Source organism: Mustela erminea, chromosome 7 (assembly GCF_009829155.1).
Source record: "Mustela erminea isolate mMusErm1 chromosome 7, mMusErm1.Pri, whole genome shotgun sequence".
In the NCBI taxonomy this organism is placed as follows: Eukaryota; Metazoa; Chordata; class Mammalia; order Carnivora; family Mustelidae; genus Mustela; species Mustela erminea.
The window spans coordinates 61598720-61624771 of NC_045620.1; the positions used below are offsets into that span (position 1 = coordinate 61598720).

At 35.1% G+C, this 26052-nt stretch overlaps 1 protein-coding gene across 1 annotated transcript in view; it reads right to left on the reverse strand.

Annotated features, from left to right (window-relative positions):
- Positions 1-26052, reverse strand: part of EIF5B (eukaryotic translation initiation factor 5B) — an 80128-nt gene that overhangs the window by 7758 nt on the left and 46318 nt on the right. The window contains 9 exon segments of the mRNA XM_032351830.1: positions 207-368; positions 503-685; positions 1299-1430; positions 9404-9545; positions 10087-10154; positions 12571-12681; positions 12866-12973; positions 19731-20017; positions 24604-24678. Of these exon segments, the coding sequence (XP_032207721.1) occupies positions 207-368; positions 503-685; positions 1299-1430; positions 9404-9545; positions 10087-10154; positions 12571-12681; positions 12866-12973; positions 19731-20017; positions 24604-24678 (1268 nt within the window).

The window sequence follows — 26052 nt, forward strand, 5'->3', positions numbered from 1 at the left end:
TGATTTATTTCCTAATAAAAAATGTTTAAAAAAAAATCTAGCAATATAGAACCAAAACAATATACTTCCATTCACATGGAAAGCTTAGATGATGAGGAGCAAGGGTGTGTTAAACCAAGCAGCTCTCAAAGTGAAGAAGTGACCTCAACAGAACTCATACACATTGTAAATGTCCCCATATGTCAACACTTACCACCTAGGCTTACCTTCACCCGTAATTCCTTCATTGGAGGGGGTAAAAGAAGGCCTCGAATCTGAGTTACAATGGGCCCTTCTACTCCAGGAACAATAATTGTATCTCCTTCTTTCAAACGCCCATTGATCAATATCACATCTATCGTGGTGCCCATTCCTGGGAGAGCCTTAACCTGAGAGACACAAGTGTAAAGGAAAGGGAGTGAGACAGATGCTACACTATGTTGACTGAATCAGAGAGAAGACATCCCCTCCAAAATTCATTGTTAAGGCAAAACAGAAAATAAATTCAAAAGCTAATCATTACCTCCATAACCTGTGCTCTTAGCTCCTCACAGTGTGCAAGTCTCTTGCTCAACATAGTCTGAGTTAACTCGACAAGAAGGTAGATCAGACTTCCCATGCCATCACCAGTATGTGCAGAGGTAGGTACCAAGGACACAAAAGTACGGGGATCCTTATTCTCATAAAACAAAGCTGCATTCAAACCCTAGAGACATAAAAAGCAAAATCATTCCAAAAGGCCAAACTGTCGAAGTATCTAGGACAGCATGACTAATTGGACAACAGATAAGCAAATGGCTCGGACTTTCTGAAACTCCTCAAAAATACTCAAGAGATCATGCATATCCTGTATATTAGTTATATCACAGGAAAGTAGTTTCTTACCAAGTCAAATTCTTTTTTTTAGATTTACTTACTTATTTTAGTGGGGGAGGGGCAGAGGGAGAGAGAACCTCAAGGAGACTCCCCACTGAGCACAGAGCCTGACAAAAGGCTTGATCTCACAACCCTGATATCATTACCTGAGCCGAAAACAAGAGTCAGACACAACCAACTGAGCTGAGCTACCCAGGCGCCCCTCCAAATCAACTTTATTTTAAAAATTTAAGCGTTCAGAATACGAAGACAGATGTTTGAAATATTAGCTAATTTAAAAATAAAACCAGGGATAAAGGAAAAGAGTGGAGAACACTACTTGCCATAAATAAGAGAACAGAACCAGCAATGGTGAACTGCTGGCTTTATTATAAGGACAGGAGAACAAAGGGAAAAAATATTCTTTTATATAAATTCTTCATTAATAAGGCAAGTTTTCTTACCTGCTGCGCAAATTCCACAATAATTGCCTTTGCTCGCTCCTCAAATTCATCTTTTGTATTCTTTTTCTGCTTCTTTAAAGTAGCAGCCACATCAGAGTCAGGGCTCTTTTTCCAATCATACAACCTATCAATCTGGACAAAAATTTTTTGTAAGAAACATCTTTAAAGCATTCAGAATACTATGGAATTTAATTAAGGTTAAAGCTCCTAACTAAAATTTCCTAATGTATATTATATACATTCAGGAGACTGAATTACTCAAATATTTTATTATACCAAAAAGCCTGTATAACCAACCCACTTAACTGCATCCCCTCTTAAATTAAAAACTTCTGAAGTAACATCCACACCAGCTCAGGAAATGCTGCCATTTGTTTGCAAAACATGAGATCTTAGAATTATCTTAGGACTATTAGTGTATTCTGTTGGAATTCCAAAATGGTTCTGTTTAGTAGTCAGAAATAAGAATTACAGCAAGTATTATTACCAGGGAAATTATACACACACAAAAAAAATCAAAAATCAAAAATCAAAAATCAAAAAAATCCACATCCTATCTCAGAGAACAGCCCATTTTAATTGTTTCATGGCTAAAATTAGATTTACTGTGTTAAATAAATCATGTATTCTCCTTCACTTTTCAAAGTGTGATTAAATGGGTATAGTGAAGAAAAAATATTTAATAGTAAAAACAAAAAAGCAAAATCTGTTTCCTCAATCTAGGGTTACAATATAAAGATGCTGCCTGAATCTGATGCTAAAAAGGAGAAAAATTAGTTAGCAGAAACAGACCCAGACATGACAAAGATGTTATAATTAGCATGAGGTCCTTAAAATAGTTATTATAAATATATGTGACTTTATTTTTATTTTATTCTTTTAATAAAGATTTTATTTTTTTATTTGACAGACAGAGATCACAAGTAGGCAGAGAGGCAGGCAGAGAGAGAGGAGGAAGCAGGCTCCCCGCCGAGCAGAGAGCCCAATGCGGGGCTCGATCCCAGGACCCTGGGATCATGACCCGAGCTGAAGGCAGAGGCTTTAACCCACTGAGCCACCCAGGCGCTCCAATATATGTGACTTTAAAGGAAAAACATGAAACTTGTAGAACTAAAAAAACATAGAATATGAAAGAAAAATTCACTAGATGAGCTTAACAGCAAATTACATTATTACAGAAGACTGGAAGCCTTGACAATGTAGCAATAAAAACAATTCCAAAGAAAGCATACAAAAAAAGTATCTGAATAACCAAAAAAAACTTTTTAAAACTGACGAATATATAAATTCAAACATCTAGGGCGCCTGGGTGGCTCAGTGGGGTTGGGCCGCTGCCTTCGGCTCAGGTCGTGATCTCAGGGTCCTGGGATCGAGTTCCTGCATTGAGCTCTCTGCTCGGCGGGGAGCCTGCTTCCTCCTCTCTCTCTCTGCCTGCCTTTCTGCCTACTTGTGATCTCTCTCTGTCAGAATAATAAATAAAATCTTTAAAAAAAAAAAAAATCAAACATCTAAGAAAATCAAACCAAAGTAGGATAAACCAAAACTATCACATAATCTCAATGATGAACCTTAAAAGTTCCAATCAAAGAAAAAGGAAGACTCATTGCACACAGGGAAACAAAGGACAGCTAGAGATAAAAGCCATAAGCAATGATGATGAAGGAAAACAATTTTTTTTTTTAAAGATTTTACTTATTCTAGAGATAGCAAGTGAGCACAAGTCGGGGTAGAAGCAGAGGAAAAGGGACAAGCAGTCTTCAGCGCTGAGCACAGAGGTAGACTCGGACCTCAATCCAACAACCCTGAAAGCACAACCTAAGCTGAAATCAAGAGTGAGACACTTAACCAACAGAGTCATCTAGGCGCCCCTAAGCAGGGCTTTTAACACTGTGCTAAACGGGGGTGTCTTGGTGGCTCAGTTGTTAAGTGTATGCCTTTGGCTCGGACCATGAGTTCAAGTCCTCCATCAGGCTCCCTGCTAAGGTGGGAAGCCTGCTTCTCCCTATCTCATTCTTCCTGCTTGTGTTCTCTCTCTCACAGTCTCCCTCTCTCTCTAATAAATAAATAAAATCTTTAAAAACAAAAACAAAACAGTGTGCTGAATGCAACCTTAAATATTTCTATTATACAAGAAAAAAATATCTGAAATCAACAATTAAAATTCCACCTCAAGTTAGAAAAAGTAGACATGAAAACCAAAGCAGAAAGAAGGAAATGATGAAATTAACCCTGGAAATCAAAGAGATCTCAGACAGACAAAAAGTAGAGAATATCAATGAGACAGAGCTAGTTCTCTGAAACACAAATTTCTACACTAAAAAGAAATGTAAAAAACCAAAATAACCTGTACCTGTTTAAAAGAAATTCTATGCAGATGTGGATTCTGATAAAGTTTACTAACTCTTACAGAAATACCATTTCTATACCAACTCTTTCAGAAAATAAAGGAAGATATACTTCTTACTTCATCTTACAAGGCAACATTACTCTGATAACAAAAGTAGACAAAAGATGTTACAGGAAAGGAAAACTATATAGCAAAATCACTCATGAACACAGACAAAAAAAAATCATCAACAAAACTTATCAAATCAAATCTGGCAATATATGAAAGAAAGAAATACATCATGACCAAGTAGGGTCTATTCTAGTAATGCAAGGTTGGTTAACATTTAAAAATTCAACAGTAATCAACAAATGGTGCTGGAACAACTAAACATTCACATGCAATAAAACTGAATCTAGACACAAAACAGGACCTCCATGTCATAAAAATTAACTCAGAATAATCACAGAACTAAATGTAAACATATAAAACTCTAACACTTCTAGAAGAAAACAGAGAGAAAATGTTGATGACCTTGGCTGTGCTGAGAACTGTTTAGATACCACATCAAAGACCTGATCCATGAAAGAATCTGATAAGCTGAACTTCATTAAAATTAAAAACTTCTAAGAAATAGAGTGAGTCTAGAAAGTGAAAGAAGAAGAGAGACTGGGAGAAAACATATGCAAAAGACATCTGATAAAGAACTTATATCCAAAACATATTAAGAACTCTTAAAATACAAAATAAGAAAGAATCCAATTTAAATGGGCCAATGAATTTGACACCTCAGAAATGGTAAATAAGCACATGAAAGATGTTCCACATCTTAAAAGAGCACTTTTTAAAGGAAACACAAATTAAAAACAATGAAAACTGGGGGCACCTGGGTGGCTCAAATGGTTAAGCATCTGCCTTCAGATCAGCTCATGATCCCACGGTCCTGGGATCAAGCCCCATGTCAGGCTCTCTGCTCAGGAGAGAGTGTCTGCTTCTCCCTCTGTCCTACCCGTCTGCGCACTCTATCTCTTGCTTGCTCTCGCTCTCTCAAATAAATAAAATTTTTTTAAAAATTATATGCCAAACTTTGACAACTTAATTTGACAATTAAGAAATTAATAAATCAGGGACGCCTGGGTGGCTCAGTTCGTTAAGCGGCTGCCTTCAGCTCAGGTCATGATCCCAGCGTCCTGCGATCGAGTCCCACATTGGGCTCCTTGTTCCGTAGGGAGCCTGCTTCTCCCTCTGCCACTCTGTCTGCCTGTGCTCTCTGACAAATAAATAAATAAAATCTTAAAAAAAAAAGGAAATTAATAAATCATTAGAAACATATACTCTTCTAAGAGAGAATCAAGAGGAAACAGAAAATCCAGAAAGACCAGTTGATTACTAGTAACAAAATGGAACCAATAATCAAAACAGTCCCAAAAAACAAATGTCTAGGACTTTTGAAGCCAAATGGCTTCACAGGTGAATTCTACCTAAATACTTAAAGAATAGTTCATACCTATTCTTCTCAAAGTATTCCAATAAACAGAAGAGGAAGATTTCCGAATACATTCTATGATGCCAGTATTACCCAATTCCAAAACAAGACAAAGACACTACAAAAAAAAGTAAACTGCAGGCCAATGTCTCTGATGAACACAGATGCAAAAATCCTCAACAAAACATTAGCAAACCAATTTCACCAATACACTGAAAACAATCATTCACCACGATCAAGTGGGATTTATTCCAGGGATGCAAAGATGGTTCAATATCCAGAATCAATCAAGCTGATACAACACCTTAACAAAATGAAGGACAAAAGTCATAAGATCATCTCAACAGATCAGAACATGCATCTGACAGAAACCAATATCCATTCATGATAAAAACTCAACAAAGTGGGTTTAGAGGGAACATACATACCTCATGTAAAAAAGGTCATATATGACAAACCCACAGCTAACATCAATATTCAATGGTGAAAAACTGAGTTTTTCCTCTAAGACTGAACAGGGCAAGAATGTCCACTCTTGCCACTTTTATTCAATATAACATGGGAAGTCCCAGCAGTAGCAATCAGACAAGACATAAAAGTCATCCAAATTGGTAAGGAAGCGGTAAAACCATCACTGTTAGTGCACAACAGGATAATATATATATAGAAATCCCTAAAGACTTTACCCCAAAATTATTAAAAGGCATGTATTCAGTAAGTTGGAGGATACAAAATTAATATACAAAGATCTTTTGCATTTCTATACATTAGTAAGTAAGAGAAAGGCAAGTTAAGAAAACCATCCCATTTTCCAGTTCTACAAATAGAATAAAATACCTAGAAACAAATTTAATCCAAAAGGTGAAAAACCTGTGTTCTGAAAACTCTAAAACAATGATAAAATGGAAGATAACACAAACAAATGGAAAGAGGTAACACTCTCATGGACTGGAAGAATACTGTGAAGAAAGTCCTTTCTACCCAAGCAATTTACAGATTTAGTACAAATCCCTATCAAAATACCAGTAGCAATTTTCACAAAACTACAACAAATAATCCTAATATTTGTACAGGATCAGAAAAGACCCCAAATAGCTAAAGCATTCTTGAGAAAAAGAACAAAGCTGGAATTACCACAATTCGAGATTTCAAGCTGTAATACAAACTATAGTAATGAAAATAGAGTGGTACTGGCACAAAAACAGACACAATTCAATGGAACAGAACAGAGAGGCCAGATATAAGACCAACGCTTATACAGTCAATCTATTACAAATTTGAAAGAAATATACAATGGAGAAAACACAGGTCTCTTCAATAAATGGTGCTGGGAAACATGGACAGCTACATGTAAAAGAATAAAGCGAAACCACCTTTCTAAAACCATACACAAAATAAACTCAAAATTCATTAAAGACTTAAATGTAAGCCCCGAGACCCATAAAACCTCCTAGAAGAGAACACAGGCAGTAATTTCTGACATTGCTGTGGCAACAATTTTCTTTGTAAGTGTCCTAAGGCAAGGGAAACAGAAATAAACTATTAGACTACACCAAAATAAAAACCTTTTGTTAAAGTGAGGGAAACCATCAACAAAACAAAAATGTAACCTACTGAATGAGAGAAGATATTTGCAAAGGATATATCCAATAAAGAGTTAATATCAAACATATATAAAGAACATACAAGACACAACATGCCAAAACACAAATAATCCAAATAAAAGGGCAGAGAACCTAAATAGACATTTTTCCAAAGAAGACATACAGATGGCCAACAGACACATGAAAAGGTGCTCAATTTCACTAACCATCAAGGAAACAAAACACAATGAAGTATCACCTTATGACAGAGTCAGAGTAGTTAGTATCAGAAAGACAATAAATAACAAGTGTTGCTGAGGATGTGTAGAAAAGGGAACCCTTAGGTAAATGTAAATTGGTGCAACCAATCAATGTGGAAAACAGTATGGAGATTCCTCAAAAAACTAAAAATAGTAATACCATGATGATCCAGTAATCCCACTACTGGGTATTTACCTAAAGGAAGCAAAAACACTAACTTAAAGAGACAGATGCACACCTATGTTTCCTGCTTCATTATTTAAATAGTCAAGATACGAAAGCAACCTAAGTGGTCACTGACAGTTAAATGGATAAAGATGTGGTATGTACACACACACACACACACACTCACACTCTCTCTCTCTGGAGTATTAGTCATAAAAATGAATGAGATTAGGGCGCCTGGGTGGCTCAGTGGGTTAAGCCTCTGCCTTCGGCTCGGGTCATGGTCTCAGGGTCCTGGGATTGAGCCCCGCATCGGGCTCTCTGCTCGGTGGGGAGCCTGCTTCCTCCTCTCTCTCTGCCTGTCTCTGCCTACTTGCGATCTCTGTCAAATAAATAAATAAAAATCTTTAAAACAAAAACAAAAACAAAAAACCGAATGAGATCTTGTCATTTATAACATGGACAAACCCAGATAATATTACGCAAAGTGAAATAAGCCTCACAGAGACAAATACTATATGATTTCACTAGTCTGTGGAATCTAAAAAGAAAAAACCACAATAAAGCAAACACAAGCAAACAAGTAGAAACAGACCCATAAACAGAACAAAGTGGTGGTTATCAGAGGCAGGGCAGTGGCTAGGCAGGGGCTGGGGGGAATGGATGAAATGGGTGGAGTAGAATGTGTAGGATTCCAGTTATAGAATGTATAAATCACAAGAATACAAGTTAAAGCATACTATAATAGCACTATATAGTGACTGATGACAGATACATTTATTAGCACAATATAATGTATACTTCAATCACTATGATGTACAACTGAATCTAATCTAACATTGTGTCAACTGTACGGCATTATAAAAAAGAAATCAGGGGCGCCTGGATGGCTCAGTGGATTAAAGCCTCTGCCTTTGGCTCAGGTCATGGTCCCAGGGTCCTGGGATTGAGCCCCACATTGGGCTCCCTGCTCAGCGGGGAGCCTGCTTCCCTTCCTCTCACTCTGCCTGCCTCTCTGCCTACTTGTGATCTCTGTCAAATTATAAAATAAAATCTTAAAAAAAATAAAAAATAAAAATCAATGAATTACAATCTTTTTAGCAACAGGTTTTGAACCAGATTTTTATGTGGAAAAAAAGTGAATCCTGATCCTTAACTTATACTATGCATAAAAATTAACTAAAAATACCACAGATCTAAATATTAACCATCTAGGAACACTGAAACCAACTTTCATAAATTTGGGGTGATTAAAGACTACCAATAGAGAACATAAGAGACACAAAATGTTAGAAACAATTAACGCATACACTGGACTTCACCAAAATTAGAAATTTCTGCTCTTCGAAACACATCATTAAGAAAATGAAAAAGCAAGTCCTTGACTACAAGAACCTGTAATAATACACATAACTGACAAAGAACTTCAATCAACAATAAAGAATTCTTAAAATTCAATAGTTAAGACAATAACCCAATAAAAAATGAGCAAAGATTTAAAAATAGTTACTTCACAAAGAAAGAGATGGCAAATAAACATATGAAAAAATTTTTGATGCCATTAGTCATCAGAGAAATGCAAATTAAACCACAGTAATTGAGCATTACACACTTATTACATTATACAGTTTTTGCAAAGTCTGTAGGTATAAAGATCATTGGCAAGACTGTGCAGAATTGAAATCTTATAAAAATATGAAACTATACAACCTCTTTGGGAAAATGTCATTTTCTCTTTAAGTGGAACATATACACACAATGTGACCCAAGAGTTTTCTTTCTATACATTTATTCAAAGTAAATCAAAATAAATTTCAACTCAAAGATGTATGGGCATGTTGACAGCTGCTTTGTTCAGTGTGTAAATGGATGAAGTGTGATACTAATCAGATAATGAAATATCACTCATCAATAAAAAGGAACCAATGGTATATGCAACAACATGGATAAAGGTTAAATAACAAGAGTAATGGAAAATGCCAGAGTCAAAAGATTACACTCTGTATAATTCCATTAATATGAAATTATAAAACAGACAAAACTAGTCTACAGTGATAGATCAGTGTTTGGGGTTGAAAAAGGGGGCAGGCTTACACAAAAGAACATGAGTGAGCATTCTGGGAATATGGAGATGGTGGCTGTTATATGTGTGTATAAATTTGTCAAAATATATTTAACTTAGCATGAGTATATACTGTTATATAAAAGTTATACTAGGATAAATCTGTTTAATCTGAAAAAATTAAGAAGCATGTTTCCACATTAATTATTCAGGGGAGCTTACCTTATTGAGTGCAACAATAAAGGGACATTTTTTGGATTTTAGAAGGTTAATAGATTCAATTGTCTGGGGCTCCAAACCATGCATAATATCAACGACTAAAATGGCAATATCACAAAGAGAACTTCCTCTGTTTCTCAGATTACTGTTGAAAAGAGGGGAAAAATGCATAAATAGAAAACTTGAAATTATTCCTTTAAAGAAATGTTTTTTTGTAAAACCTAAATGAATAAAACAAAATGAAGCACATGCATTAAAAATTTAAGTGCCATTAGCCCTTAATTTGCCAAATGCTTATCTGACACAGTGAACTGATATCAGCTGGAGTAAGTTAATTCCAGAAGTTACTCCAATATTTCTACAAATTGTATTGGCCAAGTTTTTTGCACTACAGAATATAGCCAAGAGGTGACATATAAGTTCCACATATAATGGTTTCACAGGAGACAGACCAAGTATGTATTAGGATTAGGTTTTTAAAAGTAGAAAAGATCTCTATAAAAAACAAGTATCCAAATAAATTACTACTTACTCAGTAAGGCACAGATAATGATTGGTAATTACAGGGACTACAGTTCTTAAAATACTACCCCAATGTTGATTAATCCAACTTTCTCACTCACTGAACCTTTAGATTTAATGGTCTAGCAGTTTGTTTGATGCCAAATAATGCAAGTTGCTCTTACCTGAAAGACTCATGCCCAGGAGTATCAATGATGAGCATTCCTGGAATTCGTACATTCTCTCTATCAAACTAGAAAAGGTGGGGAAAAGTAGAGAGCTTAAGGAAGCCAAAACAATGAAAGTTCCTTTATAAAAACAATTATTCAGCCATGAAAACTTAAAAACATCACCACTTCCTTTTCTAAATAAGTGGTTTTACAACAGTCAGTGAGTCAACCAGCAAAGCACAATAGTCAATATTTTCATTAATCAAAAGGAGTTTGCAGGAGGAAAAACGAAACGAAAAAATATTCTCTTTGTTCAGATCATAAAACTATAGTGTATTCTAGTTTTGAGCAGATTATCAAAAGTAACAAATGACATTAGTCGTCTGAGAGTGATTATCTATAAAAAGGTAACATGCAAGAAGAGGTTCTGACTACTTAAAAAATGTATCTAGTCCAACTTTATAGCAATTCTAAACTTTAAAAAATATCCCAAAGTATGTTTTAAAGAAAATTTACTACACCAATCTAAAATATTAAGACTGCCTTATTTAAGTATTATAAAAACCTGACTTTCTGAACAAAAGTTCCTTAATAAATGGAAAAAAAATTGTAACATGCCCAATATGGACATTCTCTTTTACCCTAAATCGTGACACTGACCAGTAACTCTCACACACAATTTTGTTTACTTGCTTATCTACTTTTTGTCAATCTTCAAGTGATTTTTCAAAATCTTATCTCCTGATCTAGGTCAAAGTGATTCAAATGTAAAACATCTCATATTTGTATTCTGGTGATCTTAAATCAACATTAACTTAGCACCATAATTATTTCCACTTCAGTGTCTGGAATACAAACAATTATAATTGTCATATAAAAGCTATCCTGAGAATTTTAATACAGATCTAATAAAAATCGTGCTCTTTATTAACTGTGTTCTAATGTAACACCAGATTTCAAGTTCTGGCAACTGGTGGAATGAGCTGTTATAAAAATCCCCAATGACTAACACACAGAAATACCAGATAAATTATAACCAAGATAAATTTTAAACTATGAATTTGAAAAACTGTAATTCAAGAAAACTGTGCTAAAATAAAGATTTTAAATTACATACTGAAATGAAACTGGAAAATTTCCATATAACTAGAAAACATCAACCCCAAGATGCAGGAAGGCCACATTACTTATAAAAGGAAGAAAACCAGCTTATGATCAGACTTGAAAGGCAGTATTTTATGTGAGAAGAAATGAGAGTAACCTCTAAGATATTTAAGGAAAGAAAATGTGAACTGAGGAAGCCAACTAACTTTCCAGGGTGAAGGCCACAAAGTAGGTATGCAAGATTCAAAAACTCAAAGAATATTACTCCCCTTATTCCTTCCTTAGGAATGTACCAGAAAACAAGCTTCATAAAACACAATCTCAACCAAATCCCACCCTCCCTGCAAACTGAAGACAAACTCATAGACCTTTCCTATATACAGAACTAAGACCAAATAAAGAATAAAGGGAAATGCTAGCATGTAATAATTTATGCTGTGTGCGTCAGTTATCAGTTTTGTTACACCTTAGTTCCAAATTATCTCTTTTACCTGTTCTGTGATAATGGAACTAGGGAATTTTTACGAGGCTCAGTTCCAGGATTAAAGCACAGTACATATAAGATGAGCCTAAAACATTCTGCTATATCAGACACAAGGATGTAACCAAAGACTACTAAAACTAAATAAAAAAAGATTCAGGAGTCAATCACTGGAAGAAAACGAGACTCTCTCACCACAAGAATAAATGAATTAAAACACAGTAAATATTTTAATCTATGAGTTTATAGGAAACAAAACAAAACCACTCTTTATAAACATGGATAAAGGGTTTAGAATAACAACATTTTGCAACCTCTAACACACTAAAAGGGCGAGATTACTTTAAAAGTTCTGCCTGAGTCGAAGAGTGTTTCAATTGAAAAGGGATCTAACAGAGGTCTTCTGAGGTAAGGGCCAAGGTTCTATCTCCTAACATATGTGACACAAGAGTGTTTGCTTTATAATGATTCACTAAGCTTTACCTTAACCTTATGTGATTTTCTTTATTTGTTTTGAATAAACTGAGTATGTCCAAAGTAAAAAATATTAGGGAGATAATGAAAATACAATCAATGTGATAGAAGGAGAAGAGGGTCAGTGAGTAAACAGTTTTTCAACATGGAAATCTATAGGAAAAGTGTTAAAACATGCAGGGGAACAATATACTCTAATTTCTAAATAGTAATTGCCTTTGGGAGCAAGAGGAAAGGAAATGAAAAATGAAGGCTCCTATAACATCTAGTGTTTTCTTTAAAAAAAAAAAAAGATCTTAAGTAAAATAGAACAAAGTGGCACAAGTGTTAATTATGAATAGCGAGCATATGAAACTTTATACTATTTTTTTCTGTATCTGAAATAATTTATACCTTAATTTTTGTTAGAGATTAAAACACACCAAATACACTGTACTTACATTTTTAATCATCTTAGTCTGTTCATTAATAGCTTCCAGAGGAACATTGGTGGCCCCAATTTGTTGCGTAATGCCACCTGCTTCACCATCTTGTACATGTGTGTGACGAAGCTGGGATGAGACAGCAGATTCAGATTTGTATTTTGAAATATAAAAAGAAGCAAAAGCAGTAAGAAAGTAGCAACCTATTTAATGTAACAGAACTGCCTATCTGTGCTATGGTTTTTTATTAGCTTTTATAAGGTATTATTCACTTACTTAAATAGTTATATCAATACTAACAGTATTTTCTTACTTTATCTAGAATTTTTGTCTTCCCTGTGTCCACATGTCCAAGTACACAAATAACAGGAGCTCTCAGCTTCTCTGTATTTACATTTTTACTATGTTCGAGGCGCCGTTTCTAAAAATTAAAAAAAAAAAATCACAAAATTATTATTTCAAACCTTATCATATTGTTCTCTAAATTATGTTGCAAGAGAATGCCACAACCTTTATCCAAGTTCTTTGTTGATTTAACTACATGTAATTGCATTTTACCACATAGCCTTTACAATCTAATTCCAATCATAGCACCTCTGGACAAAGAGAAACCTGTTAAAATGAATTTCAGGACAACGCTGTTAAATAAGAGTAAAAATAGCGTGAAGTTTTGGCTTCAACTTTCTGAACACTTTTGTGCACTGCTTATTTAATAGAATATAAGAAAATGATCTTGTATTCCATTCAGGGCATATACAGTACATCCTCTAGCTTATGTGGGGTATTTGTATAAAAGAAGATATACTCTTGCAATCAAGCGATTTCATTAAAACTTCAAAACTACAAAATACTTTAACAACTTATTTTTAAACTTTATCAGGTGTACAAACACTATAAAACCTTTCAACTGAGAGATGGTTTACTTAATCCCCAGCCTAAGATGTCTAATGACATTTCCTACCTTCTTAAGATACCACTCATTAGGCATGAGAAGCATCTCCTTGCATCACAATACACTTCTCTTATAGCATTTACCTAGATACTTCAGCTTTCTAAGAACCAAAGTACACATGCCAGCAGCTCTTTGAAATGCTAACATTTCAAGAATAGTAAAGCTGGCATTCAAATGAGATAAGACTTCCATCAAAATTCTGAAGTAATTTACAAAATATCTTCCATCTAAAAACCATTTTTGTAAACAATTCTTTACTTTCATTTCTACCACTGGACACTGGATCTTTCTATAGAAAATAGAATGAGAACATTTTGGAGTGTTACAATTCAGATGTGAGTGTTTACTAACAAAGAGTAGTACACAAGAGCTTTATATTCTGTGACTCAAATGCAAACGTCATGACCTTAGTTAAATTTGATATGGTTGAAAATTGTCTTTTTCTCCCACACTTGTATCATTAAAATTTTCTGGAGGGCAATGCAGTAGACTTTAACTCAGAAATTCTACCTGTAAGTACTTGTCCTGAAACAATGACACAAGCATAGAGAAATATATGTATACAACAGTGTTTGTTCATTGCAGTATTATCTGTATTGGCAAAAATTAGTAACCACTTAATCATCTGTAGCTGGGGATTTCGAATGAATATTTCCTCAGTCCCAGGGCTGAAAACTATCTGGTTGCATAGACTCGCTTAGAGACCCCTATCCACAATGGAGATCATTACCTAGGACGTCTGGTATGGATTTTAGAAAATTATATAATAGCAAGGTTTTGGAACCATGAAATTTGTTATGGACTTATCTCTCCCAATTTCATATACTGAATCCCTAACTCCCAATGGGACTGTTATTTGGAGATAGAGCCTTTTAAAAGGAGGTAATTAAAGTTAAATGGGTAGGGCCCTAATCCAAAAAGACAGATGCCCTTACAACAGGAGGAATAAGAAAAATCTTTCTCTGGGCATGCACAGAGTAAAGGCCACATGAAGACTCAGTGAGAAGGCAGTCATCTGCAAACCAAGAAGAGAGTTCTCACCAGGGAACAACCCTGCTGACGCTTTTATCTTGAACTTTTAGCCTCAAGAGCTATCAGAAAATAAATCCTATTGTTTAAGGCACCCAGACAAGAAGACACAGAACCAAAAGACACCACTATTAACCCATACGGAAAAGAAGGATTATAAAAGGATACCATAAACAACTGTATGTTCACAACTTAGATGAAATACAAAATAGTTAGAAAGACAAAAATTACAGAAAATGACTCAAGATGAAAAAGAAAATATGGCAGAGATAACAATATAACAAGAAATTGAACTAGAAATTTATGTCTTCGAAAGACAAAAGCTTTGTTAGTAAATTTGCCAAACACTTAAAACAGGAAAACAGTCAAAAACAATCTTTCATAAACTCTTGCAGAAAAAAGGAAAGAAGGAACACTTTGTGACTAATTCCAGGAAGCTAATTTTAAACAGACACCAAAGCCAGACAAACAAATCCTAAGAGAAGAAAAGTTACTGATCAATATACCTCATGGGTATAGATCATAAAAACCTCAACAAAATATTACTAAGCAAATCTAGTAACATATAAGAAGATTATACCAGGATCAAGTGGGATTTATTCTAGGAAGGCAAGGTTGGGCTCAACATCTGAATACCAATATAACACATCATATATGGTATAAAAAAGAAAAAAGAATCTCTACACATAGAAAGGCACATTTCCATTCATGATAGGAACTCTGAACAAATCAGGAAAAGAAGGGAAGATCCTATGGACTAAAAAAGGGTACTACTATTAATACCATAGTTAATGGTAAAATCTGAATGCTATCCTCCTCAAAGGGCTGAAAACAAGACAAGCACGTCTGCTCTTACCACTTCTACTCCATAATGTACGGTTCTAACAGGGATCAGGCAAAAATAAAAATAAAAGGAAATAAGCAGCAATGAGACTGGAAAGAATTACAAACTGTCCTTTGATAGAGAACATGACACACTGATTATAGGAAATTCTAAGGAATCCATAAAAAATTATGAGAATACAAATATTTCAATAAAGTTACAGGACATGAGATCTATAAAACTCAATTGTATTTCTTTATACTAGAAATGAAAAAAATTTTAAAAATTGTGAACCCATTTTCAACAGTATAAAAAACAATAAAATACCTAATAATAAATTTAACAAAAGAATTATGTATCTTAAACTGTGAAAACTGTAAGACACTACTAGAAGAAACTGTAAAAGATCCAAATGAATGGAGAATCAGACTATTTCCAGAGACTTCAAGAATCAATACTATTAAAATAGATAATTCTCCTTAAAAACTGATCTAAAAGATTCAACATAATCTCCATTTAAATCTAAGCAAGCTTTTTGCAGAAACTTTCAAGATGACCATAATATTTATATGGAAAAGCAAATGACCTGGAAGAGCCAAAACCAAACCTGAAAAGGAATAACAACATTGTAGGACTTCTATTTCCCTACCTCAAAACCTACATTAAAGCTATAATAATCAAGACAGTGTGGTACTGGCATAAGAGCAGAAAATACAGATGACGAAAGAGAACTGAAAGTCCAAAACTAAATACTCATATTTCTGAGAATGACTGTAACTGAAAACACAGATGTTAATACAAGTATTAGGATGTGGAAAAACTATCAGAACCCTCAACTGGTGGGAATCTATAATTGTACAGTCACTCTGGAAAATAGTTCAGCAGTTTCTGAAAAAGTTAAACACAAATTTACCATATGATCCAGCAATCTCACTCTTAGGAATATATTTAAAAAAAAAAATGAAAACACATTTCCATACAAAGGCTTATATGCAAATGTATATAGTAGTACCATCTGTAATAGCCCCAAACTGGAAACAACTCAAATGTTCTCTAGGGAATATATAACAAAATACAGTATACTTTTACAACAATATCTGAATTTTGTTGTATAAGTATACTGTACAGAATTCTTGTATAAGTATAAATTCTGATAAAGTCACCACACAAAGAGAGTAAGTGAAATAAGCTAAACATAAAAGACCAAGTATTATATGTTTGAAATTTACAGCAGTCCCCTCCTTATGCAGGGATGATAAATTCTAATCCCCTTAGTGGATGCCTGAAACCAATATTTATGCTTTCTCCTATACGTATCTAAGATACAGTTAAATTTAGGGGTGCCTGGGTGGTTCAGTTAAGTGTCCAACTCTTGATTTCAGCTCAGGTTATGATCTCAGGATTTTGAGAAGCCCTGCATCGGGCTCTGTGCTGGGCATGGAACCTGCTTTTTTTTTTCTTTTTAAAGATTTATTTATTTATTTGACAGAGAGACACAGAGAGAGAGGGAACACATGCAGGGGGAGAGGGAGAGGAAGAAACAGGCTTCCCACCGGGCAGGGAGCCAGATGCGAGGCTCGATCCTAGGACTCTGGCATCATGACCTGAGCCGAAGGCAGATGCTTAACAATTCAGCCACCCAGGCACCCCAAGCATGGAACCTGCTTAAGACTCTCAATCTCCCTCTGCCCCACTCTCCTAAAAAAAAAAAATCAAAGTGATAAATCAGGCGCACTGAAAGATTAACAATACCTAGTAATAAAATTAAACAATGTTAATAATATACTGCAAAAAGTTGTGAATGTGATCTCAAAGTATCTTCTTTTTTTTTTTTTTTAAAGATTTTATTTACTTATTTGACAGAGAGAGACATAGCAAGAGAGGAAACACAAGCAGGAAGAGTGGGAGAGGGAGAAGCAGGCTTCCCGCTGAGCAGAGAGCCTGATGTGGGGCTCGATCCCAGGACTCTGGAATCATGACCTGAGCTGAAGGCAGGAGCTTAACAACTGAGCCACCCAGGTGCCCTCAAAGTATCTTATTTTACTGTACTCACCCCCTTCTTTTTGTGATGATGTGAGATTATAAAATGCCTACGTAATGAGATGAAGTTCAGTGAATAGTGTAGTGTTAGGCTACTACTGACCCTTCTGACAATACAAGAGAAGAAGGATCACCTGCTTCCAGACTGCAGTTGACCACAGGTAACTGAAACCATGGAAAGCAGAACTGTGGATGGTGGGACTAGGAGGGTGTGGGGGACTGCTATATATGTGGGGTTAGAAATAGGGAATGTCTGCAAATTGTTACAAGAAATCTTTTTGGGATGATGAAAATACTTTAAAGTTGAGTTGTGATGCACAACTCTACAAATTTACAAATGTCTCTGGACTGGATCAATTCTTTAGTATGCAAATCATATCCCAAAAAGCTGCTTAAAAATTTGCTGGATGTAGAGGTCCAAAGCATACTGTTATGTGGAAAAAAATATATATATACTGGGAAGCATGGGTGGCTCAGTCAGCTGAGCATCTGCCTTTAGCTCAGGTCATGATGCCATGATCCTGGGATCAAGTCCCATACTGGGCTCCTTACTCAACAGGGAGCTTGCTTCTCCCTCTGCCTGCTGCTTCCCCTGCTTGTACTCTCCCCTTCTCTATGACAAATAAATAAAATCCTTAAAAAAAAAAAAAAAATATATATATATATATATATATATATATACATATATATACACACATATGTATATATACATATATATATATACACACAAAATATATTATCTGTTTTAATTAAACATTTTTAAAATCTTGAAGCTGGGGCGCGCCTGGGTGGCTCAGTGGGTTGGGCCGCTGCCTTTGGCTCAGGTGGTGGTCTCCATATCCTGCGACTGAGCCCCACATTGGGCTCTCTGCTTGGCAGGGAGCCTGCTTCCCCCCCTCTCTGCCTGCCTCTCTGCCTACTTGTGATCTCTGTCAAATAAATAAATAATAAAATCTTTAAAAAAAAAACAAAAAAAAAACCTTGAAGCTCATGTACAGAACTATGCACAAGCCTGGGGGAGTGAAATAATGGGGAAACTTCTTTCTGCTTTATACCCATTGTCTTTAAATCACCAAACACATTACAACTGTCTCTCACACACTGGTACAGAGCAAGGGAGTTGGCCAGAGTAGGTGCTGTGGGAAGCAGCAGTTACAATGGGGAAGAAGGGAGGAGAATGCCACTGGTATTTAGTGGGTGGAGGGCAGGGATACTGCTTACCATCCTAAATGAAGACGACTGTCCCCCACAACAAAATTATACAGCCTAAAGATGTCGACCCTGGCAGAGGTGAGAAATCCCAACTTACAACAACAGACTTTCTTAGTCCTTTAGAAATTCAGAAAATGTATCCCTTAATAGACTTACAGAAGGGTGAGGCAACCACTAATACATAGTTTATCAAAGGTTATCAAAAGGAAAAAAGGTTATCAAAAAGGAAAAAAAAAAGGAAAAAAAGAAAAGAAAAAGAAAAACTGAAAAATCAGAAGTACAAATGAAAATTTTTAAAAAAGAAAGCTAAAATTGTTTTTAGCTTTAAAATACTTTAACATCCTTAAGCAAACCAGTTTTTAGTATATTATTTATACTAAGCTGACATAATTAAAGAAAACTCTCAAGTCTACTACATTAAATAGGAAAAATGTAGTAAGCTCACTAGGTATGCACACTTTGCTAAATCAAAAGATGCCTCATTAACCCATCAAATTCAATACCTAAAGTCATCAGATGCCTCATAGTGACTAACTTAAAATACACAAGGCAAATACTAGTTTAACTAGTGTTTATGACTACAGGGTATATTTTCAGAATATCTCTGCACACCCTTACACCATCATTTAAGGAGCACATCAAAATTCTGATAAAACAAATAGAAAACAATGAAGCAGTATACCATTCTGACTTAGGTTAAGGGAATAAGGTCCTTAGGTTAGGCCAATGTTAAAGGCCCAATGTTCAACCCAAGGTCATGAATATTTTGTCCTGTTTTTTTCCTAAATTTATACCTTCAGTTTCTTACATCTTTAGCTCTATCTAATCTGTTTTAAGATAACTTATACATATGATTTGGGGTCAGAGACTAAACTCCCTTTTTATTAATTTAACTAGCATCGTTGGTTGAAAAGCTATCCTTTTCCCATTGAATTGCTTTAGCATCTATGACTTATCAGTATATCAGAAATATAAAGATTTTTGGACTTTTAGTTGTTTCATCATCTGCATTATTTGTTCTTATGCCAGTACCCACATTGTCCTTAGATCAAAGAACAGTTCTAATGATCCCAGATGAGAAGTGGGGGGTGAAGGAATAAAGGGAAAGGGAAAAATAAATACCTCAATCCTCCGTTTGGCTTTGTCATAAGCTCTTTCTTCTTTAGTACGATCATCATCAGAGTCGAATTCAGATTCTGAACTCATTTCTTTACTTGGTTTTTTATCTAACATTTTCCCGGCATCCTTTTCATCTGACACCTTTTCATCCTCTTCATCACCTTCACTGCCTTCACTTTCTCCCTCCTCTTCCTCTTCCTCTTCACTCTCATCTTCTTCACTCTCTTCCTCCTCCTCTTCCTCCTCCTCCTCAGGGTTTTCTTTAACTTCTATATGTATCGTGTTTTCTTCTTTCAGGAAAAACAAATTTGGAGATTAAAAATGGAGATTTTCATCAACGTTGTAAGACCTTAAAGGGAAAATACTACTAAGGGTGCACTAAGTATGGCATTAACATTATAAAAACATCATGAATACTAATTATTTTCATAAATGCAAAGTGTTGGTCACATATCTGCTACAATGAAGATTGTCATTTAACAGTAAAAACTTAGTATGTGACTGAACCACACTGTTAGGCAGAACAAGAACTAAGGGAGGGGAACACAACACATAGAATTTCTTTCCCTTGGGGTCATTTGCCAATTCTGCACTTGATCTTAGCCCAAAGACTGAGAAGCAATGGTCATTTGCTGTTTCTGAAGAAGGCATCTTAAAGGCTAATTGCATAATACTGTTATTGTGGAATGAAGTCCCAAAGAACTGAACACTAGCAATTAGAATGAATAGGAAATAAAGAGGACCTCCCCATTATTGGTCAATCACCTCCAGATTCTATCAATTCTAAATCTAGAATAAAATGATTCTATATTGTTAGTTCATTCAGATTCCTGGTGGATATACACATAAATTCTCTCTGGAGAAAGAAAAACACAATCCCTGCTGTCAAATTATTCCTAAAGTTTTACAAGTATACTATCCAGCACAATATATGAAAATAACAAGCCATGTAAAAAAACAATGCACATGATGGAAGCCAGCAAGCCCCCAAACTAAGGGATGCCTGGCTGGCTCAGTCGGTTGAGCATCCAACAGTTGATTTTGGCTCAGGTTATGATCTCAGGGTCATGAGACCAAGCTCCAAGTCGGGCTCTGCTCTGGTGGAGTATGCTTAAGATTTTCTCTCTGCACCTCCCCCTTACACTCTCTAAAATAAGTAAGTAAATCTATTTAAAAAGCCGAAAAATGACTATGTTTCTAACATCTAGGGAGCAAAAGATTTAAAAGTTTATAAAGTAAAAACTTACCCAAAAAACCCAGTTAAACGGAGCATCTAAAACTAAAAAATACTGGAGACAAAACTAAGAACTCAAAAGATGGGCTTAACAGGCAAGTAGAAACAGCTGAAGAGAAAATTGGTAAACCAGAAGACAGATCAGAAAAACAATCTAGAATGGGCCATGGAGACTCAATTAGGTGGAAAATGTGAAAAGACATGCTATACTGATATAATAAGAAGGCATATCATAGGTGCAACTAGAATCCCTGAGGTGAAATGATAGCTCATAATACTGTAAATTCATAAAAATATAAAATCATACATTGATAAAGCTCTATAGGTCAAATGAACAACAATAACAACAATAAGCTCAACCCTGGCCACATCATTACTGCTGAAAACCAAAAGCACATGGAAACTTTAGGTTGATATCTGACTTCTCAACAGAAACAATGAAAGCTAACACAAGGGAATAATATCTTCAAAATGTTAAAAAGAATTTCAACAAAGAATTCTTCACTCAGTAAATATGCCCTTCAAGAATAAAGAGATAAAGGTATTTTTAGAAAAGCAAAAATGGAATGCCTCACTAACAGATTTATACTAAAGGAAATTCTAAAAGGTATTTTTCAGGCAAAAAGAAATGACCTCAAATGGAAGATCAGAGATGCAGAATGAAATGAATTACAACAAAGAGCTGACAATATGAGTAAACTTAAGCTATGATGGGATATTAGAACAGGAATTAATATAAATGGGAATAATGAACTGAGAACTGGATAAATTTGCTCATGTAGTCTATGGTCTTTGCAGTCTGGAACAAGTGTAACATTAGACAGTGATAGTTCAAAGACCTATTTTTAAAGTCTCTAGAGTAATTAAAAAAAAAAATAAGTGAAAAAGTATATAACTTCCAAGCTCATGGAAGGAGGAAAATATGGAATTAAAAAAAATAAATAAATAAGGGGTGCCTGAGTGGCTCAGTCAGTTACAGCTCGGGTCATGATCCCAGGGTCCTGGGATCTAGCCCTGCATTGGACTCCCTGCACAGTGGAAACCCTCCTTCTCCCTCTTCCTCTGCTGTCCCTCCTGCTTGTGCTTTCTCTTGCTCTCTCCCCTATCAAATAAATAAAATTTTAAACAAAACAACAATCCCAAACATAGTAAAAAAGTACAAAAAAGAAACAGAACCAGTAAGGACTAAACAAGATAACAAATACTCTTCATTAATTACACAAAGGGTTAAATGTATTGAGCTAAATCGTCTAGGTAAAATATAAAGATTGACAAACTGGATTTAAAAATCTCAACTAGGGGGCGCCTCGGACACTTAAGCATCTGCCTTTGGCTCAGGTCATGATCCCAACGTTCTGGACTGAGTCTCATATCTGGCTCCCTGCTTTATGGAGCACCTGCTTCTCCCTCTCCCTTTGCCTGTGATTTCTCTCTCTGTGTCAAATAAATAAATAAAATCTTAAAAAAAATTTTTTAATTAATAAAAATCCCAATTATGTGCTAATCAAGGAGAGAGAGTTAAAATTAGAAAAAGATCATGAAAATCAAAGCTATGTTGCTACGTCAATATCGGATAAAGTATGCTTTAAGGCAAAAAGCAAGTTAGAAATAAATTTTAAAAATATAAATAAAAAACAGAATTATCAATCAGTGAGTCAATTCATCAAAAAATATGAGAGTGTGTACACCTAATAATACAACTAAAATATATATAAAAAAATTAGAACACAGGGAAAAACAGACAATCTATAATCACAGAAGATTTTAACCCACCATTCTCAGTAAGAGAGAAAGATAGTCCAGAAAAAAATCTCAGAATAAAAAAGACTTGAACAAGATGATGAGCAAATGTGATCAAACAGCTTACCCTTGATTAGGGATTAGGGAAGTCAATGCCCCCATGCAGTCGGAAATCCACGTATAACTTTTGACTCCTCGAAAACTTTACCAACAGCCTACTATATTGACCATAAACCTTGGTAATAACATGAAGAGTTGACTGACCCATGTTTTTATGTGTACTACATACCGTATCTTAGAATAAACTAAACCAGATAAATACAAATGTTATGAAGAAAATCTTAAGGAAAATACATGTACAGCACTATATCGAAAAAAAATCCACATGTAGACTCCTGTAGTTTAAACCCATGTTGTTCAAGGGTTAACTCTACAGAGAACAAGGCACACAACTACTGCGGAATATAAATTTCTTCCAATCACATATTAAACACAGTAATCAACCATGTGCCGGGTTGTAAAATTAAGTCTCAACATATTTCAAAAGAAAGAACCATGTATGTTCTCTGATCTCAATGAAGTAACAAGAAAATAATTAGAAAATCCCACTTTTATAAATTAAGAACTACACTTCTAGCAATCAGGTAAAATATGTTAAAATGGAAATTAAAAAAACAACAAAACTTGTGAATTTGGTGGAAGCAATGCTTAACAAAAAACTTAGTTTTAAAAACATGTGTTCAGTGCTGGCAAGGATGTGGAGAAAAAGGAATCCTCTTGTGCTGCTGTTGGGAATGCAAACTGGTACAGCCACTGTGGAAAACAGTATAGAAGCTCCTCAAAAAATTAAAAATAGAACTACCTTACGATCCAGTAATCACACTACCAGGTATTTACCCCAAAACTACAAAAACACTAATTCAAAGGATTACATGCAACCCTATGTCTATGGAAGCATTATTTATAATAACCAAGATAAAGAAGCAGCTCAAGTGCCCACTGACATATGAATGAACAAAGAAGATGCAGTGTATATATACAATGGAGTATTATTCAGCCCTGAAAAGAATGAAATCTTGTCACTTGCAATGACATGGACAGAGCTAGAGAATATAATGCTAAGTGAAACATGTTAGGGAAAGACAAATATATTATTTCACTCATATAGAATTTAAGAAACAAAACAAATGAGCAAAGGGCAAGAAAAGAAAAAGAGACAAACTAATAAACAGACTCTACCTACAGAGAACAAATTGATGGTTACCAGAGGAGAGGAGAGGTTTGGGGCAGGGCCTGACGAGAGGGGCAAGGGTTAAAGAGGTGATGGGAATTAAGGAGTGTACATGTCTTGATGAGCACCAGGTAATATATGGAATTGTTGAATCACTATATCATACACCTGAAACTAATATAACACTGTGTGTTAACTAGAATTAAAATGAAAACATAAGAAGAAAAATGTATTAGGAAAAAACCCCTGAAAAACTAAATATCCATCTCACCCCCCCAAAGAGAGCAGATTTTTATAACACAGGACAGAAAGTAATGACAAAGGAAAATTATTTATTAGGTTCTAATTGCTTGTATTACCTCTGTATTATATTTCAAGTTAAAGTGGTTTTTTTGTAGGCTAGCTTTAATAACCTAACCCCATTTACAACATCACTCTGAAAAAAATGTTATTTTAAATCCTAGGTGCCTTTGAAAAACCATTTATTCATAAATGAGGATTAAATGAGGATCCACATGAGGATTTAGAAACCAAGGCAATGGAAAGATCTGAGACTGGTTTTTATTCCCAGAAATGTTCATATGGATTTCATAATCAGAAGACTATTTCTTTAAATATATATACCTCTAATAACCATTAGATTTGTCAACCTGTACTTATAAGTTATTCACCTTTTTCTCTCTCTTCATCACTGGCCATAGCTTCCCAATCATCCAATCCAGCATCTTCAGTTTCTTCTTCCTCTTCTATAAATAAAGGTTTTTGTTAAAGACATAGATATCACCCAGAAATAGGGGCTTGCTTTTAGGAAAAGTCGAAATTTTGCTGACATTAAAAAAATATTTTAATTATGCAATATACAATTTCATCATCTTTGGAACTACTTTCTCAACATAGCTACATGTTATAATTTAGTATTACGAAATGCTTCACAGTTTCCTAGTATTTTGAATAGATCAAATTAAACTTAAACCAGACTTCATATTTGACATAATTAAAATATTAGAAACTCAGTGAAATGTTACTGGATTTTGAAAAGGGTAGATGATGACTGCACTCAGTTCTTGTAGAAAAATGAAATTTCACAATAGTTCCCCCCTCCCCCCAACTTTATCTACAGTGTTGCCTTCTGCATTTTGTCACCCACAGTGAACTGTGATCTGGAAGCAAATGAACCTCCATCCCTCCTTCTAATGTATGGTCAGAAGGCCGATGGTATTCTAACATTACATCACAGTGTCTACATCATTCATCTCACTTCATCTAGTCACATGGGCACTTATCATCTCCCACCATCGCAAGAAGAATGAGTATAGTACAGGAAGATATTTTAAAAGAGAGACCTTACATGCACATAACTTATTACAGTATATTGTTCTAAATATTCATTATTACTTACTGCTGTTCTTCTCTTGCTGTGCCTAATTTCTAAGTTAAACTCTCTCTCAGCTGTATAGGAGAAAACAGAGTTCAGTACTACCTGCAGTTTCAGGCATCCACTGGGGTTCTCAAAACATATCCTCCACAAACAAGAGAGGCTTACTTACTGTATCTTCATTTTGATCTTTCAAACTTGTATGTCATACCTAAGAATTTACTACTTATTTTATTGCTTTAACTTCTACAGCTACATACAAATACTACTAAAAATCATAGTCGTAGGTACAAAGCTATACCTCTATTCCAGTTGAAAGTAAGAAAAGAGGGGCGCCTGGGTGGCTCTGGGTTAAAGCCTCTGCCTTCAGCTCAGGTCGTGATCTCAGGGTTCTGGGATCGAGCCCCGCATTGGGCTTTCTGCTCGGTGGGGAACCTGCTTCCTCCTCTGTCTCTGCCTGCCTCTCTGACTACTTGGGATCTCTATCAAATAAATAAATAAAATCTTTAAAAAATAAAAAAACCCAAAAGAATATTTGCTGACAATCCAAAAACATCAGAAAGGTATAATTCTGAATATTAAGACTTATTATTAATATTAAGAATATTCTCAAGAACTTTTTTTTTTACTGAAATCCAATAAAGCAAAACTACTCTCAAATACAAGTGGGACAAGCAGTATTTGCTTCCCTGTAATAATTACTATTTGCCAAGATGTTTGGAACATCTTGAGAAAGAGGAAATGA